The sequence below is a fragment of the Pseudomassariella vexata genome, assembly GCF_002105095.1.
Source record: "Pseudomassariella vexata strain CBS 129021 chromosome Unknown BCR38scaffold_2, whole genome shotgun sequence".
Lineage (NCBI taxonomy): Eukaryota > Fungi > Ascomycota > Sordariomycetes > Amphisphaeriales > Pseudomassariaceae > Pseudomassariella > Pseudomassariella vexata.
In genome coordinates, this window is record NW_024467957.1 from 3220905 (window position 1) to 3239246 (window position 18342).

Below are 18342 nucleotides of genomic sequence, written 5' to 3' on the forward strand. Positions count from 1 at the left end.
CCGCGAGATTATCGAGGCAGATGTGGATGTTATCTGCCATGCTGTTGGACGGAAGCTTTACAGCCTCCTGAAGCCCCCGTAGTGCTGCGTGGGCTTCCGCATCGTATACCTCTATCTGAGAGCCCAGTAATTCGGACCCGCAGAGTAGTCTTTTACCGGCCTGATAACCAGCCCAGCCTGCTCCAGCTAAGGTCCTGTCGCTATGGGTAGCCAGCGAGCCGTCTGTATAGATTATTATATCGCGCTTTGAAAACTCGTTTATCCTTTGTAGAAACGAGCGGGCAGCCTCCTCCTTTGACTGTCCTGGGATATAACCGATCTTGGCGAGGGTGATGGACCATTCGCCAGCCTGCTCCCAGGGCGGTATTTGCAGAGGATCTATATATTCTGCAGTATCTGGGGTTAGGCTCGCCATACGCCTTAACCTCGAATCGGGGCCCGTAGGATGTCTGAGCCTCCTGCGTAAGGGATGGCGGCTATCCAGTTTGTGTAATCTAACAGAAGCCGCATAGAGTTTTGCGTCGAGTGCGATTTCTGCTGGCGGTAGTGCCGCTTCCCGTTGCAGGATCGGTATTGGCGTGGTCCTGTATACAGGGAGCATGGCTCTCATTGCGGTATTCTGCGTTCGATCCATTTGGTCAGCTAGGGATTGGACCCGGTTTGAGATAATGCGTCCATTCTTGTTCTGTCTGGCAGACGGCCACCATGCTTCCGAGGCGTAGAATTGCACGGGGAGCACGCACGCGATTACAGCTTGACGGAGTAGTCGTGTTGGGGCCCCTCTGATTGTGTTTCCTAACGACCGGAGTCCGTTAGCAACCTGTAGAGCTTTAGCTGAGACGAATTTGACATGGGCCTTAAAGCTAAGCTTTCTATCGAAGTAGACGCCTAACCACCTGAGTGCAGCACCGATTTTGATGGGTTGAACAGTGTGGATCGTTCCATTCTGTTGCGTAGTGGTAATGGGTGGGTTTGCATCTCTCCCTCTTCTTGTGAAGTGTATTAGCTCCGTCTTGTCGGGGTCGAACGTGATACCCTCAGACATGCTCCAGTCGAGTGCTGCTTTCCACTCTTCGGCCAGTATAGTGCAATTTTCTTCTAGGGAACTAGAGCTTGACAGTATAGCTATGTCGTCCACGTAGCCGAATCGCGAGCGCTTGCGTCCAGGTCTGCAGGTGCCCAGCTTAAATAGGGGCTCGATATATAGAAGGAGGAGGATCGGCGAGACGGGCGATCCTTGCGGAAGTCCACATTCGAGGTCAAAGGTGTCTCCGGTTTCCCCGTCTAGCCGTATTCTCCCCTTTCGGTGCGTGGCAAAGCTATAAACCCAGCGTACCAGGTTTTCCGGCCAGCCTTGTCGGTGGAGGCGCTGTGCCAGTCTGCCTGGTAGGACGGAGTCGAATGCACCTCTGATGTCCATCGTCAGCATAGAGGTAAATTTTCCTTGTTGCCAAGCGGTTTCTATATCATGGATTACAGCTGAAATCAGATCGCTACACGATCGTTGTGGGAGCGCTCCGAATTGTTGGCTATGCAGGACTCGGTGCTTTACTGCGACCCAGGAGAGGCGTTTTGCAATAATTCTTTCAAGGCCTTTCCCAAGTACGGATAGGAGGGCAATAGGTCGATATGAGCGTACTGCCGTTTTATCCTTTTTGCCTGGCTTGGCCAGAATAACGAGCGTTGCCTCTTTGAAACATGTAGGATGCCATCCAACTTCGACGCAGGCTCGGAAGAGCGCAACGACTACTTCTTTGATAACTGGCCAAGCAGTTGTTAGGGCTGCAGTTGTAATGCCATCGGATCCGGGACTGGTGTTGCCGGCCTGGAGGATAGCCCTTTGGACTTCCTTTGCGGTGACACGGGGGAAAGGGAGCTTCGGATCGGGTCCCGGTGCTCGCAGCTCGCTGGGTATATCGCCGGCCTTGTCCGTGTTTCGGAGGAGTACGCGGGCGAATAATTCTCGCTTTTCGTCTGGCTTGGAGATGAATCGGTCCGAGTTTTCGGGGTCGCGTAATGGCGGGGTATAAAAGTTTCCCGTACTTTTATGCCAGCCCGCCATTTCAAAAATTTCTTTACTGGTCGAGGCTGCAGCGATTCTATCTTTCCAATATTTGTCCTTCGCCTTGTGAAGTTTCCGGACGAAGTCCTGCCGTAGCGCTTCAATTTCCTCCAGGTGTTCTGAGCGGGTTATCCCTAGAGCTTGAAGCCTTCTTGTGTCCCTCTTTTTGTTAGTAAATTCTTGATGTTTTCGCTTGCATTCTTCGTTCCAGTATGCACGTCCTTGTCGGAGTCCTTTGGATCGTTTTGTGGAGGCTGTAAGGCTTTCGATGAGGGCGTTTGTCAGTTGTTGCGCTACGCGGTCCAGTGACTCGGCGTCGTCTGCCGTTCTCACTGTCCCTCTTATTGGTTGTATGTTCCGTTGTAGGGTGCTGAGAAAAAGCTCTTCGTCCATCGTATCCAGCCGAAATTTGCCTAAGGTCGGCTTGGACTTGTCCAGCGCTGGGAGTGGAACCCAGGTAAGCAAGGTTTCGTGGTCCGAGGTTGTGTTAAGGGAGGTTTCGATGCTTGTAGAGACTCCTGGCAACGAGGCTGAAGCCCAGGAAAGGTCTAGGACGTTACCTGCCCTATGTGTCGGTTCACCGATTGGCGATGTAAGTACGAGATCGAAAGATTCTGCCCAGTCGACCAAGTCCTGGGCCTTTGGGAAGGTGTACGTCGTCGTTGGTTGCCAGTTCGGATGATGTAGGTTGAAGTCCCCTGCTAGTATATATCGGTTTGGCGGAGCAAGGTGGTACTGGCCTAGGATATCTTGAATGGCCTTGCCGCCTTGGGAAGCTGCTTGGGGTGCGTTGTATATGTTAATGATTGTTAGTAGGTAGTGGCGGTCACATAAGACCTGAAGGAATAGTAGGTCTGTAGATGGGGCAGATAGTGGTCGGCATTGCTCCCCTCTAAGTCCAGTCCCTTTGCGTATGTAGGTTATCACCCTCGGTCTGCTTTCAATCCAGTCATCTATTGGTGCAAAGGTCTCGTAGGCTGGGTGAGTTCGGGTGAGTCTTCTTTCCTGTGATCGGACGAAAGGCTCCTGTATCAGTATAATGTCGATATGGCCTTCGTAGGCCAGGTTAAGTGCCGTCTCGTGTGCACTCGCCTTCCTGCCTACGTTGGCTTGCATGATCTGTAACTTTTTGGGTATTTGCTGCGTGGTTCTATTAAGCATTTGCTATGATGCAGTCGTTGTTTTCGCTGTTGGCTTGGAGATGCGAGAGGCTGGATGCCGCTTTCCAGGCTCTTTCTCCTTCCGCTCGAATAGCGCGGAGCTGCGCTTGATCCCTTCTCTGGAGCGTACCATGGATCACTTTGGGTCTGGCGGGGCAGGCAGGGTCGTGAGCCGCGTGCGGGCCGTTGCAAGTTGGGCATTTGAGGGGGCAGTCACATCCGTTGAGGCCTTCCGTGCCTCCGCAAGGGGCCCGGTGCTCGTCGGTTGTGTGAGTTGCGGAGCTGCACTTCATGCACCTTCTCTTCCGGGTGCATGTGCGTGCATTGTGGAAGCCACCGCAGCGGTGGCATTCAATTGATTTCTTCTCCTTGGGGAGACGTAGATTGATATATACGTTGGCTCCTAGAAGCCTAGTGCGGAGCGGTATCTGCTTTGCCGCGTCTACCTTGAACCAGGCCGTTACCGTGCCTAGTCTTTCCATCTCGTCCTTTTTGGAAAAGTAGGCCTTTTCCGGGCGCCGTTTCGTGGCAAGTCGGATTTCCTCCTCTAGCTCCCCGTTTGTGATTTCCAATTCCGCGTCGGTAATCAGGCAGTGACGAGTGTACGGGACATTGGGGATATATGCTCGAACCCAGGTATCTCTCTGCTCGACGCTATGGGCTTGCAGTAGGGTGGCTATCTGTTCTCTGTTATTTAGCAGGATCTTAGCGCCTTCTACTGAGGATGGGCAGAGGGCTAGTCCTGTTCGGACGTGGTCGACTCCCTTTAGTGCAGTGCGGGCATTTCCTGGCAGCTTTTCACGGAGAAAAGCGCATATATCGTAGGCTCTCTCCCTGCGGAAATGATTATCTTCATGCATCCGGGCGAAAATCCGTAGGTCTTTCGTGGGCAGTTTCTTTGGTGGCGTCGCGGTGACATTTAGGCTGTGGGCCGGCGTGCTACTCAGTTGCCTTGCAACCGCTGCGTATGTGCGGGCTGGTGTTGATTGTACTGTCGGGTCGACCTCTATTGGGGTTCCGAGAGGCTTTCTAGCAGTTGTGTCTTGGGTTGTTCGAGTGGCATGTCGAGATTGTGCGAGTTGTGAGGTGCGGCAGTCTGGTTGCCCACGATCCTCGCGCATCCTTTTCACCTCCTGTTCGAGGGATTCTATTTTGGCCTTGTATGCCTCGAGAGTCTTTTGTCTGTCGGCGTCCTTTTGTTGTAGCTCTTTTGCAAGCCGAGCGAACTTCTTGGTGGCTTCGTGGATCACGTCCTTTGCGATATCTCGAGCCACGTCTTCCAAATTTTCGCGGGCTTTAGCGGTGAGTCTCCGGGGTCGCCTCGATAGCCGCGAGGCCACTGAGTCCTCGAGCTCATTGTTATTGAGGTTGAAGTTTATGATTCCTTCCATGCAGTACGTTTTTCTCAAGCTTGCTCGATATTCTATCTAATGCTATTGAGCACGAAAGTTAGACTTAGCCCCCAAAGGGCTAAGTCACGTGGTAACGTTAGTGGTCTTAGCAAAGCCCACAAAGGTTGCCTAACATATGTTCTAGCATTTTTGATATTATGTTCCTATTTGCCTATTTGAGGAGATATTAACGTTATTTCTTTTGCTCTTTAGTTTGACCGAAGTTAGAAATTGATTATAGTTAGTGCCTTTTATCTGCCGTAGAAGTAATTTGAGGATTTCGATTGGTCGTGAGCGTTCCCTACTACTGGAGTGGTGTACCGGTGTAAATCAATACATCTAGTGGTCAGCATTTCCTGCCTACTGTGACGGTTGTCACGTGATTGACCTACACTGGTTTGAACAGATTGATAAGTGGTTGCAGATATCAAAGTCAGGGACTTTGGTATTGGTCTCTTTTGGTGAAGACATCTGGTACGGTGGCGTAGTGGCAAGGATTGCAACCCCTAGCACGGCGTGACACCTACTTAGTTTCCTTTGCCACTTGATTTAAACACATACGACCATAGGCTGCAGAAAACTCGGGATCCCGTCCGCTCTCCCATAGATAAGCTGCAAACCGCTAGATTAGTAGTTGGGCGGGTGACCACCAGCGAATCCCTGGTGTTGTATGTTTTTGCGGTTTTCTTAACATATTTTTGTTTCTATTTCAGGAGGCATGAGCGTAAATTATTTCCCTCCTAATTTGAACGAAGTTGAAACTTAACTATAGTATATACTATAATACCTCTTATCTGCCTTAGAAGTTATCCGAGTCTTATGTTTAGTCGTGAGTGTTCACCCCTAGTGGACGGACCAGTATAAATTGGTAGAAGAAATTTCAAGAGAATTTTACAATTGTCAGGGCACTTTGATTGCCTTCTTAATGTACTTTACGACCTATCCATAGCACATACGACCATAGGCTGCAGAGAACCCGGGATCCCGTCCGCTCTCCCATAGATAAGCTGCAAACCGCTAGATTAGTAGTTGGGTGGGTGACCACCAGCGAATCCCTGGTGTTGTATGTTTTTGCGGTTTTTTGGGGAAATATTTTATTTAACGTGAATGTACACCGAGCTGGCCACCCTTACATAACCTCGCATAGAAATTTTACGATAGTAAAACCACAACGCCGTAAATCAATTGAAACTACTCTGAATTTTCCTCTCCAGAAGATGGCAATGCGATCTTACAAGTTCGCGAATTATGCCCAGTCCCGTTGCAAATACCACAGCGCCTCGGGCGCGTTTCAACAAGCTTTGCGCGACCACCATTTCGGCGCTCTTCTTGCTGTATCTGCGTCGCCAACTCCCTAGAGTCCCGTAGGTCCTGTCCTTCTTGGAAAATAAGTGATTCTCCTTCCCGTAATTGCATTTTTTAGTCCTCCGGCGCCGGCTTAGCATCTTATTTACCTCTCGAAGCTCAGCGCACTCGGCCCGTACGAGGGCGAGCTTGTGCATTATCATTTTTGCTCCCTTGGCAAACTGGTCGACAGCTGAGAAAATATTTGCGTGCGATGAACCTCGAGGCCCAGCGCGTTCCAATGGGCCCTGCGTTACGTGTCGCGCGGATAGAATTTGCCATTGCTTCCACATCAGCAATCCGGGGCGGAAACGCTCGTGCATATAAGTCCAGTATGTGAGGTCAAGGACAGTGTGGCTGTGTGGCTGAAATCGCCGAGCGATCGGATAATTGTCGGAGATTGAGCTCCTCAAAAGGGGCCAAACGCACAACACTTAGCTCGGCAAATAGAAGTCAACAAAACACCTCACTTCTTGGAATTGACTTCCGTGAGAGCCCAACCGTAGTCACCTTCCCTGGCACCCAGCCGTACCTATCTTTACACAGTATATGCTTGATAATGACCTCCTCTTCTAATTCTGTCATAGTTCGTGAATTGGGCAAAATATTGCGTCGGAAAGGTACGCCGTTTTTACGCGTTTGGAGGTGTAACGAAACCTCTAATAGTCTAGCTGCGTAAACCACTAAAGAGTCTGTAAGGGTTTGTGCTAGTAAGTAAGTCCTGCTGCGGAGTCCTTTAGCAATAATATCGGGATTTGACGTATGGAGTATAGGGCTCTGGGTAACTGAAGTATTCAAGTAGGGTAACTGGGAATAGAGTCGTCAAGGCAGTTTGCCTCACCAATGGGTTAGATTGATGCTTAGACTGATCACTGAAGTAGAGACTGTCTATCTATTAAATGCCTGGGAGTCCTGTCCCTTATATGCCCATCTCTCCTCCACTGATCCCCACTTGGATATGTTGGTTGTTCAACATATCCAACATATCCACCCCTGTTATTTCTTCTGGATCATTTGGATATGTTGGTTGTCCAACATATCCAACATATCCACCCCTGTAGGTCACGTGACCTGTCGGTCCTTTCCTTCCTCCGATGCGGGGTCCCGTGATCCTAGCGTCTGTATCCACCTGGCCTGCCGACGGGCCTGTAATGTTGGTTCAGGGCCAACGGTTCGTAACACGAATCCCTCCCGACTCAGCTTGTCAGCTGAGACCGGCCCGCCACAACGGCTCTTTCCTTACATAAATTCACACCCTATATGCACTCGCATCAGTTCTCTAACAACTAGTTACCGAGATTCATTTTCGAGCATCCCTACTGTCAGACCTTAGAACTACTAAAAATACCTCATTCTAGAACGAGTGGGTCCCTTATCTTTTAACGGTCAATTTGGTCTAACACCTACTACAAAACCGACTTCCTAACGATCAAAAGCGCTATAATGGGACTTATCGTTTAGGTAAAGAAGTACTCTTTTTGCCTAGTTGCGCTATGGTAAGAGGCTTAGTTAGTAGCTGCCGAGAGAGCAATAGAGTGAAGAGACTCGACGTTATGCCTAATCAGGAATTAAGCAGGTAGCGTTCTTGTTGTGTCGTTAACTTCGCCTTTGTGCTAAATATAGCAAGTCCAAGTTCGCCTCTCAGCGCCTCAGTTATGTCAACTGTCACTTCTTTTTATTTAGCAGCTAGGAACCCTTGGAGCTTACGGCACAGATCATGCCTACTTGACACATCGGGTTGCCTTATTGAACCAAGTAGCGAGCACTATCGTGGCAGTGGTCCCATTTCAGCGCAACACTAAATTTGGTCTTGCGGGCTACCCACGGTGTAAAGAGGGTCAATTATACTATCCTGCGATCACCAGTCTCAGAGGGATCGTGTTCAGCCGCGTGATTCAAGGAACTCTGATCAGCATCTGAAGATACATAATGATAGCACGACTTATATACATGTGACGCGTACCCCGCGTAAGAACTGAAACCGTCGATCGTTGCGAAGGTGCAAGCTTGCCTCGGACGGCTAAAAATGACCTTGTCATCAACTTGTATGGCCCACTCCTGACGCAGAGCAACCAGATCTGGAAGTCTGCACCCAGGGCAGATAATAGGTTTTTGCTTTGCCGGTCGTTCCGGAGAATTGCTGGATGTGAAGGTTGATCTCACGAATAGAAGTTGACCCAAACAATAGCGGTGAGATTATGGTTTCTTGACAGGACTTTTTCGCCTTTTAGCAGGCCCTGGTTTTGAAAATGAAGTACCTGAAAGTATACTCTGGCTAGCTAGGTCATCCTCAGCTGCAGCAGGCGATATGGAATTGGCATCCGGTATCGCCAAATGTTGGCTCGCCAGGCTCTGGGAGAGATAAGACGTCTCTGAAAGCGCCGGGACATCGAAATCCGGCTTTAATGGCAACTGATCGATCGCCGAACATATCCTCTTGAAGTGACCTGGCATCCACTCTTCGTAGACATTCTTGGTAAACTGGTATGCTGCCCATTTTTCCTTTCCGTCTAGCTCTGTGAAACAAAAGTTACGGATCGGGTGACGATAGTACTTAGTATCCTTCCCATCAATCACTGGATAATAGCCATAAATCCGAGCTGACTGGTGATCGTGAGAGATGGAAAATGCGAGAATTTGTCGGTTGACCTCTTCCTCACGCTGCGCAAGACGGAACAACTCGGTAATACCCCGAACGGCCAGCGTCATGCTGTGGGCATTCTGACGGTCTGCGACATCTAGCGCTGCGGCACCACATTTGACTTCGCACGTCAAGAACGGGAAGTGCATGTAGTACGTGGCCATAAAGTAGGATAGGTCGCCAGCGATGAAGTCACCGATAAATGGTGATAACTTCTCAAGCTGTTCCGCAGTAAATGCCTCTCGCTGAAATCCAACGGAATAGTCCGGCTGGGGTCGTATTCCAGTCAGAGGGACTGAGTTATTCCAACCTTCGTTGACACTCTCGGCCAGAATTTCGAGATGCACAGAGCCGTATGTAGCAAGGCTTTCGGCTGAAGGGACGATGAGCCGAGAAATGTCTTGAATGACTCTGACCTCGTTTTTGTTATGGATATTTTGACACGTTGTCTGAAAAATGTCGTCACGGAAGAGCGAATCCACTGGAAACGTTTTTTTTAAGAAGAGTTGTGCAAAGCGTTTTGCTTTCGCGAGTGACGTCCAGCTTCGATCTGACCATGAAACTACCCTTAGTGGCAAGTAGGGTCTCGTAACGCTGATCTCTATACTGGGCACTCTTTCCCTCGCGTGGTTTCTCGTCGCTCGGAGCTCCAGACGAAACAGAAATTGATCGCTTACTTCTGAGCACGGAGGACGACCGCTTTCGCGCAAGGACAGCTTGATGTTTCATGTCGGGCTCAAAGTAGTGACGTGGCCAGTACCCTTCTCTCCTCCAGAAGTCGATCGAATTGATGGAATTACCTTCGTTCGCTGTGGTATCGAGCGGTTTCTCATCAGCAGACAGTCTCGATATTCGCGGGTGTTTCGTAGAAGGACGGGGATCAGAGTCAAATGCACGTTCGATAGTTCGCTTTCGGTCTTTGTCTTGGATAGGTGAATCCTGTAAATCATATGTTTGCGAACGTGGGCTTCTGCGCGAAGGCGTGCCTTGGTGTATTCAACGTCAGCAGGGGCTTCTCTGCGCTCTGTAAAACATACCTTGGTCGGCTGACTTACTGAGGTCGGTCTGGGTGGCTCTCTGGGCTCGGGTTTGGGCCATGGTGACGAGGAAGAAGTGAAGTTGAATGAAGGAGGCCGTCATGTCAGGAAGGCATGAAGCAGTGCGTCACGGGACCCCACACGGCAAAAGACAATCCAACAATTACGCACGCGAGGATACCTCCCCTGCGAGAGCTTATCGGGACGATTTGTGTACGCGAACCGAGGTGGAGAAAGAGACTAACTCTCAGACACAAGGGGTCACGTGGCCGACCAAAAGTAACATGATTACCAGCCACTAGGACTTAGCCAGAAATCCCTCAGATCATAGATAACACACAATAATATAGAACGGTCACATTTCCGTCACAATAAGGTCACATCGCAAGATACGTGAATATCCGATACTAACTAAGGGATTCGATCCTGTATTGATAACTCTATGGCGATCCTGCCTTGATTAGTGTATCTCTCTACTGTTCTATTCTTATGTATGTGTGACGGGCTCACTGCGAAACTATACAGCTCAACATGGCCAAATACTGTTAATTATCTAACTGAGGAGGAAAGTAAAATATGCGAGTTGTCCCGGGAACACGGACTATGTTTTGTGTGCCCTCGATGGTTCCTTTGGTGGATCCGGACGCACGGTCCTTGCAGCTCCGGATCCCATATCAGGCACAGCCTGTCACAGTATGTAGCTGTAGTGTGACGAGGCAGAGGCATCGTGACCGGCGTCACATGTAGCTATTTTATCTATAGGGAAGGGTTTAACCCCACTAGACTAACTTACCGCTAGACTACCTTCGGCCTAGGGTATAATAGTGGTGCTTAATCCCACACTAACCGTATTAACTACCTATGATACGTGACCCCATGGGGGGTTACCCTATAGCTACAGATAAGACAGATAAGATAAGATAAGAGCTATAAAAGAGCTCGGCCAGGCCAGAAAAGCTGACCTGGCCATCCTTTTCCAATACAACAATTCACACCCCATATGCACTCGCATCAACCTATTTATATATTGTAACGGGGTAAGGCCGGATATTAGGGAAATAGGTTACGGGGCTAGGAGAAAGTTTATTTTTCTCTTCTTTAAGAGGTATAGAGGCAGAGTAGGATGTAAAGATAGGTGCTGTCACGACCTGGGTTGCATCGCATTGGTAGAGACCTCGATTAGGTGCTATCGACGAAGATTCTACTCTAAGGAGCGAAGGAAAGAAGATCACAAACTTAGGTTTGAGGGAGCGCGACTAAGTCGTCCACGCTTGGCGGGGCTCCTGCAGGGGTTATGATTGGCTTCCCATCTGGCACTGCCATGGCAGGTGTTCCAGCTGTAGGTCACCTGGTTGTAGTGAGTCTGCGAGGGTTGACCTTCACATCTGCTACATATGCAAAAAGCCTCAGAGTCTCGAAAGAATCGTCTTAACGAAGAGTACAAAAGGAATATTCTATTTCATATTGGAGACAGTAATTCCTTGCTTGGGAAGTATAAGGAGGCCGAGGAGATACACTGGGAGACACTCGAGCTTAAGGAGAAGGTACTGGGCAGAGAGTATCCTGTCACACTCGGCAGCATGAAAAACCTCGCGGATGTTGACGACGGGCAGTGAAACCACCCGCAGGTTTAAGGTGTAAGATGATGGCAACGAATAACAAGATCCTCAACAAGACCTTACTATTCGGGAGGTGGAAAGAAATAACAAGATCAAGAGCTCCTTGCCCTGATCGTAACAACAAGTACTTCAATAGGTACTAACAACTGGAGCCTCAGCAGGCTGGGGAAGAAAAGGAACCTCAACAGGCCCTTGAACAATCACCTCAACAGGTGAAAGGTGGGAACAATGGCCTCAGCAGGCACAATCAGATCTATAGGGGCAACAAAAGTACCTCAACAGGTACGTCAGACATTGAATGCCTGTCCAAGTAAAGACAAATTGGTTCAGATTACTGTGGAAAAGGCCTCTTGAATTCCTATCTTTTTCTCAAGAGAGTGACTATGTACATAAGATCTTAAATACCCTTCAAGAACGCGCTTACATAACTCGTCTGAAACCGGAAAAAACGAAAACGAGCACCCAAAAACCCTAACCCCACGTCACTATCTACTAGTTTACCTACTAAGGGAAGGAGTAATCCCTAAAGGTAGAGGGTAACGAATTACCCCTCTAGTTAGATTAGCTAATAACCCGAAAAGGGAGGCGCGGCCTAAAAACGGCCGGTAATTAGGTAAATCGTAGGGGACGTCGACCGAGGATAGCCTACCTTAGAGGGGGGGATAATCATAAGGAAAGAGCTGATATAGCGGGCCGTTATTAGCTAATAAGCTAAGTCGGGAGGGATTCGCCCCCGATCCGGTAAAACCCTAGAACCGCCTAGCTTAAGAGGAGAACTTAAGACGCTCCTACCTAATTTAAATTCCTTAAGAATTAGTCTTGCAGTATACGTACCTATATACTAGCCTATTCTAGTTGCTCTTTATACTACCTAACTATTCTATTGTGAGACGTGTAATATCCTCGTTACAATAGCGGCTATGAGGGCCTTATATAGAAAGGAATGAACTATGTCTATCCCATAGGCCGTACTTGTGTGGTACGATGGGTGGTAGTCACATTGGCCCATAATGCACGGTAAGTGGCTATATATACTTCCAAAACTGGTAGTTTGGTGTAATAGCCTTGAAGGTCCAACACGAACACGCACCATAACCGGTCGAACATACTTGAACTAACTCGTAAACCTATTCTAAACAATCTGTAATTGAAATTGAATTATGATTTACTATATAACATGGAATTCCATATTATTCAAGAATCATGTTACTTGGTACATCATACTTTTGTTTCGGGGCGACTGCGTGGCATACTATAAGTGAGGAACCGGCAGGGCCAGCTAAGAGCCTGATGGGGATACAGAACGAGTGCCTCCGGGTAGTCTGTGGCGCCCACAAAGCGACGCCGGTTCGCCACCTGGAAGCAGAAGCAGCAATCCCGCCACTAGACCTCTATCTTAGTGCCCGGGCTGCTAAGTTTGAAGAACGGCTACGGCTTAGCGGGAGGAGAAATCTGCTTCGCAGCGCGAGCGCTAAAGCGTCACATATACTCCGGCAGGATAGGCCGGCGAAGAGGAAGCAGGCGTCGCAGCTACTCCGACCGGCAGGGTACACTATGGAGAAGGAGGCCCGGGGCTCCGAGTGGATGAGTGAGGAAAAGGAGGTCCCGGCTGCCCTCCTCGGCCACTGGAGGAAGAGATGGCTCACCGGAGCAGAGCATCACGATCGCCAGCGACGCGCCATCGCTGAGAAACCGGAGGGCCCTTCGATGCAGATACCGAAAGGGGGCAAGTATTTCGGCCTGAACCGACTGGAAGCGTCTACGCTGTGCCAGATCAGGACGGAAAAAATAGGACTAGCAGCCTTCTTATTCAAGACAGGGGCTTTTGGCGTGTACTCGCCGCTATGCCGCTGTGGCGACGCCCCTGAGACGGCAGAGCACGTAATCCTCTTTTGCGGGCTGTTGGAAGGACCGAGGGAACGATTACGGGCCGCTATCGCACCACGGCCACTATACTCTCGCAGAGACCTCGCAACGGCAACAGGAGAACCAGTAGTTAGTGGGACTATTGTAAGGTGGCTGCTAGGGACGGGTCGGACAGCTTCAAGGCCCAGATAGCATCGATCTTCTCAGGGGGGACTTTGTTGGTAGGTTGAGAACCAACGTAGTATGGTAGTGAACGCAACGCAGTCGCCAATAGGGCGAACCGACGACGCAGCGTATGTATTTAGTCCAGCCATTATGTCACGGTTTGACATACGGGAGTACTAGCAGAGGTACTGGGGGCTTCGAGCCTACGGCGTATTTAATAATAATAATAATAATAATACTTTTGTTTCAAAGTTGCTGGGCACCCACACGGGCTTCATAACTAACGCAAACCAATAGTATATGTCAGTCTTCAAGTTTTCCTGCAAGGTTATGACGCAATATATACGTCAGAAGACGACATAACTTCCAACCCTCTTGAGAAAAGTTAAGATAACATAACCAAACAAAGCTTGTCGGAAAACTGGTATACACACTAACACGGCTGGACAATTTGCGTTTCCAGGACTGAACTCCACGGTTCTAAGAGAATAAACTACGAGTTCAAATTGAGAAATAAAAAGTAACTGAGTGTTGAAAATTCATCTTTGAAGATGTAGAAAAGTTTTTGACCCGTAATCCCGTACTATTGAAAAATAAACGTATGACCTTCCCCTACCTCTACGCCCCACCCATGCCCACATCCCCATCGTCAATACCAATCCTCTCCCTGTATTCCTGGCCTGCGAATCCCTCGACAACACTCCAAATGACGTCCTGAATCTGCGGCGGTGACTGCACAACAACGCTGAGCAAGTCATCCGTGTTAATTCGTCTGTCAGCATAGGGGTGTGGAAATGCCCTCACGGGCGGCATGCCCGCAACCTGTGGCTGTATCAGCCTCACGGGCGAGCGTTTGTACTGGCCAGGTGCCATGGATAGGGCTGGGGGCGGCATGCCGGGGATGTACTGCGGCATCCACTCAATGCTTACACCTGGGGGCGTAGCCGGGACGCTGCGCATCAGTCCTATGGTTTGCGATGGAGGTGTCTTGGGCATGACGTGGATGTTTTCGAAGCCGGAGCGGTTGGGAGTGTCGCTTGAGAGGAAGGGCATGTGGGTGGGTGGCAAGCCACCTGAGCCGGTGAAGCGGGATAAGGACTTGTCCTCGTAGACCTGATGCTTACGCTCAAAGACCCCCCTGAACTTGTCGGGCACGTTGCCGATGGCATTGAAGCCTCCACGGCTGGCGAAGCGGGTGAAGGCGGACTGGCGACGGCTGGACGAAGACGACGACGACGACGACGACTGCAAGTATGAGAGACCCATGCCAGTGCTGGCTTTGATAGGGGAATCTTTGGTCGGGGCTTTGGAGAGGCGAGAGCCGCCAAATTTTGGCGACATGCGTACTGGGGGTTTGGAGCCGAGCAGTTTACCCGGATTCCATGGCTGGCCGAAATTTCCAGGGAGTCCTCTCAGGGGTGTTTTGAACCTGCTAGGAGTAGAGCGCACGGTAGGGGCGGCGGCTGCACTGCCGCCTCGCTGGATCGAGTCGATCAGAATGGGGCGTGTCTTCCTGTTAAGTGCTGTAAGATCGAACATGCCCCCATACTCGGGAATCTTCTTCTTGGGTAGACGCGTGTTCGTCTGAAGGGCCTCGAGCTTCTGGCGAACTTCGGGCTCTTCAGCGATACCCTGCAGCCAGCCGTCCTTGCTAAGCTGCTGTATGCGCTCATAAAATTCGTCTACGACGGTACGTATGCGTGCGTCAAGCAGCATATACTCCTTGTTGGCCATCTTGCGCAACCGCAGAAGCCGCGGCTTGTGCAGCGCACTGGGCACTGTCTGCAGTCCCTCGCGCTGCTTCTTGGCCTCGTTGTCATCTATCTGGCGTTCATCCCGGATCAATCTCTGCAGGTTTTCAAACATCGACAGGTTATGCTTGAAGCGCAGTTGCCAGTTCAGCCACATGAGCTGGTCAGTTGCAAGGTCGGGACGCTGTGCGAAGCTCTGCGTCACATGGATGACGTAGGCAGCACATTCGATGTGGCGGCCCAGTCTGTACTGCAACTCGGTGAAACAGTCGGGCCCATTGTCGGGCTTGACCAGTCCACGGTATCTCAAGGGCACGTTGAGCAGCTCAAACACCATGCGCTCCATGATGCGCACCTCGTCCTGTTGTATCCAATACAACTCCATGACGAACCGTGAGAGCTGTCCGCCTTCCTTATGTGCGTCTGCCCATTCTCGCCGGCTTTTATGCAGAAACTCGACCAGAGTCGGAAATGGCGGGTCATCGTCCGTGTTGGCTTTCCATTCCTCAAACTCAGCCGCGGGATTTGAGCTGGTGACAAACCTGTCCTTGTCTCTCGCCTCGTCCACCTGCTCCATGAAGTCGCCGAACGTTTTCTCAAACTTCTTGTCCTGCGTCTCCCACGTCAGCATCTCCTTCAGCCACCGCGTTCGCAGAATGCCATAGCTTCGAATGTCCCGTAGCGTGTAACGACAGAACTCGGACAGTATCACGAAGCCCCAATCATCCAGACAGACAATGACAGCGCTGCAAAATTTGAAGTCATCCGCCCCGATGGCGTCTTTCATCCCCGCCTCACTTAGATGCTTGGGCACCATGAGACTGAAATATGTTCGATCTACCGCGTTGGGTTAGCATGGACAATGAGAGAAAACGAGTCTTTCCATCTGGCCGACTCACCCGGCACTCGCGCCTTGAAAATACCGAAACCCCATTTGGCGAACTCCTCATCCCAGAAAGATTGTTGGAAGAACCTGGCATAATAACTAATGGGCATCATCTCCCAGTATTCCTCGGCCGGCCATACGCCCTTAAGGTAGTCAGGGTTGTACTTGGTGCCTTCACTACGGGGAGCGTGCGGCAATCGTTCCCCGGCCACCACCAAAGGCAGAGTCGTGATGTCCTGGGAGATTCGGGAGCTCTAATGTGTCGTCACTTGGTTAGACAATCTTTTCATACACAAATAACGGGTTAACCCAAGATAATGCTTACTAGGCCTTCGGCAATACCACTAAACCCCCGCCCAAAAAGCTGGTTCTCAAAAGCATGGCCTAGTTCGGCAAAAATATCGTTGTCCCAGAAGGCCTCGCCGCCGTTGACGTCGAAGTCTGTCGTAATCATGGCGATATTGTGCAATTGTGTTGTCACGATTGAGGGTTGTGTAGAGGGGTGGATACCCAGCGTGCCCGGTTCGTTGCTCATCAAGAGATCCCATGCTCGGTTCGTGGCATGCATGATCTCGTGCAGCAGGCTGATGGCCAACAAGAACGACGCCGCCAGTTTCTCGCTCGTACTAAAGGCAGGGTGCATGAGCGGCCACACCATTTCGGCCGCCACAGTCACGAATATCTTAGAGTCCTTTCCGGCAAGGTTGAGGTTGGTGCGACCGTAGGCGTAGCCTGTTGTCTGGTTCCCAAGTTGAGTTAGTCGATCCGCCTCGCAGATGACCGGGTTTTACTTACAGGTCGTCCAACATCCTCTTCAATTAGCCCACTGGTAATACTCAATTCCATATGGTTCTGTAGCGCCCTCATCACGCTACCCTCAAAGTCGAATCCCAATTCGTCCAGCTTCTTGATGCTATCCCACGTCTCGCTGGGATCCAGCTCGTCTTTTTCTTCCGGGGGCACGATCTTGGTGAGATAGGGGATGGGTACTCCGAGGGGCCGCTGGTCTAGCTTTGGGTCCACCACTTTCCGGGTGCGTAGATCCTTAAGCGACTCCCAAAAGGGCGGGTTTGCGTAGAGCACCTCCGACACCATCAATAGCGCCGGCTGCATGGCGGCCCACAACTCGTCGTTATACCACGGGGCATACTCCTTTCGCTGGTCACCAATCTGGTAGTAGTAGCGGGGATTTTGGGGCGTGAACCCTCGCCACAACGTGTCCTCCCACATGGACCGATCGACGAGCGGGTGTATGTTGCCTGTCAGGTTGCAGTTGAGTATGTTAGACATGGTGTGGCTGTCGGACCTGATGAGCTCGTCGGTCGTCATGTCGCGGAACACGAAGCGCTGGTAGTCCTCGTCTTCCTCTATAGTCTCAATCAGACTCTTATACGCCGTTTTGACATTGTCGGGCAATTCGTTGACCAGCCGCTCAAACGAAATGCCACGGTTCACGGCCTGGTTACGGATTTGCTCCACGGTTGGAAAGTTCATACTCTTCTTCCAGTCTTCGAATACCATTGGGTGAATCGTTCCACCGACCGGCATTGGTATTGTGCCCTTGACGGCCGCCTCATGTGTACGCTGCCTGAGGATATTTCTAGTGTCGTCATCAACCCAGGCCAATTGTGTCTCCAGGTCTTGTAGCACACTGTAAGGACCTTGTGAGTAAGCCGCGCTGTTGTTCCACGTTCTCAGATATCATCAGTGAGGGGCTTGGACTTACAGGGGATTCCTCGACCCGGACCAGCTCGGACTCAACCGACTTCTGCCGTCGGTACGATCAGGGTTGATTCCAAACCGCAGAGCATAATCAGTTGGTTTACGCAATGCGTCCACTGGTCTCAGTGCTGGTCGCAGTGACTGCAGCACATCCCGGGAATACCGCCGCGTAGGTTTGCCGCAGTACGTCGGTTTCAACTCCGGGCTATAGTCGGGCGCAGACCACTCAGGGACATACCATATGTATTTGGGGTCGTTGCTGGGGTCTCTCTTTGGTGGTCGTTTCCAGTCCTTCTTAGGCGCCATTACATGCGTCACAGGAGCAGGCTCCGGAGATGGATCAAACAAGTCGTCATCATCGTCGTGGCGTTCGATGTCAAGGTTACGCTCATGTAGCGCAGTCAGAAAGGGCATCCAGTCATAGCCAATATCTTTGGGGATTATCTTGGTGCGCTTGAGATACCTGGCGGCAACCTCTAGGGCCCGTTGTTCTTGGGTTTTAGATGGTGCTGTGGGGTGCGATCCTGATTGTGTTCCTTGCTGACCTGGGTGTGGGTGTTGGCTATTAGGGTCGCTAGTTAGTGGTTGGCAGTGGGGTGGGCCATTGCCTTGGAACAAGTGGCCCACTCCCGGATTAGACTGAAGAGGAGAAGCCATGTTAGTAGTTTTCTGTGGGTGTTAATATTTAATGAGGTCAG

The 18342-nt window shown here is 50.6% G+C and overlaps 3 protein-coding genes across 3 annotated transcripts; 1 reads left to right on the forward strand and 2 right to left on the reverse strand.

The window, feature by feature from the left end:
* Nucleotides 1-8153: 8153 nt before the first annotated feature.
* BCR38DRAFT_455171 (uncharacterized protein) lies at nt 8154-9696 on the reverse strand (the record flags this gene model as incomplete). Its single annotated transcript, XM_040861772.1, has 3 exons — nt 8154-9047; nt 9088-9515; nt 9636-9696. The coding sequence occupies 3 exons, from the start codon at nt 9694-9696 to the stop codon at nt 8154-8156; spliced, it is 1383 nt and encodes a 460-aa protein (XP_040720342.1).
* Nucleotides 9697-10924: 1228 nt separating this feature from the next.
* On the forward strand, nt 10925-11279 carry BCR38DRAFT_421944 (uncharacterized protein). Its single transcript, XM_040859475.1, has one exon. The coding sequence runs from the start codon at nt 11030-11032 to the stop codon at nt 11249-11251; it is 222 nt and encodes a 73-aa protein (XP_040720343.1). The 5' UTR covers nt 10925-11029; the 3' UTR covers nt 11252-11279.
* A 2624-nt stretch (nt 11280-13903) lies between these two features.
* BCR38DRAFT_481528 (uncharacterized protein) lies at nt 13904-18301 on the reverse strand (the record flags this gene model as incomplete). The annotated part of the gene is made up of 5 exons (XM_040863388.1): nt 13904-15873; nt 15936-16176; nt 16248-16661; nt 16718-17573; nt 17649-18301. The coding sequence occupies 5 exons, from the start codon at nt 18299-18301 to the stop codon at nt 13904-13906; spliced, it is 4134 nt and encodes a 1377-aa protein (XP_040720344.1).
* Between the last annotated feature and the right edge of the window lie 41 nt (nt 18302-18342).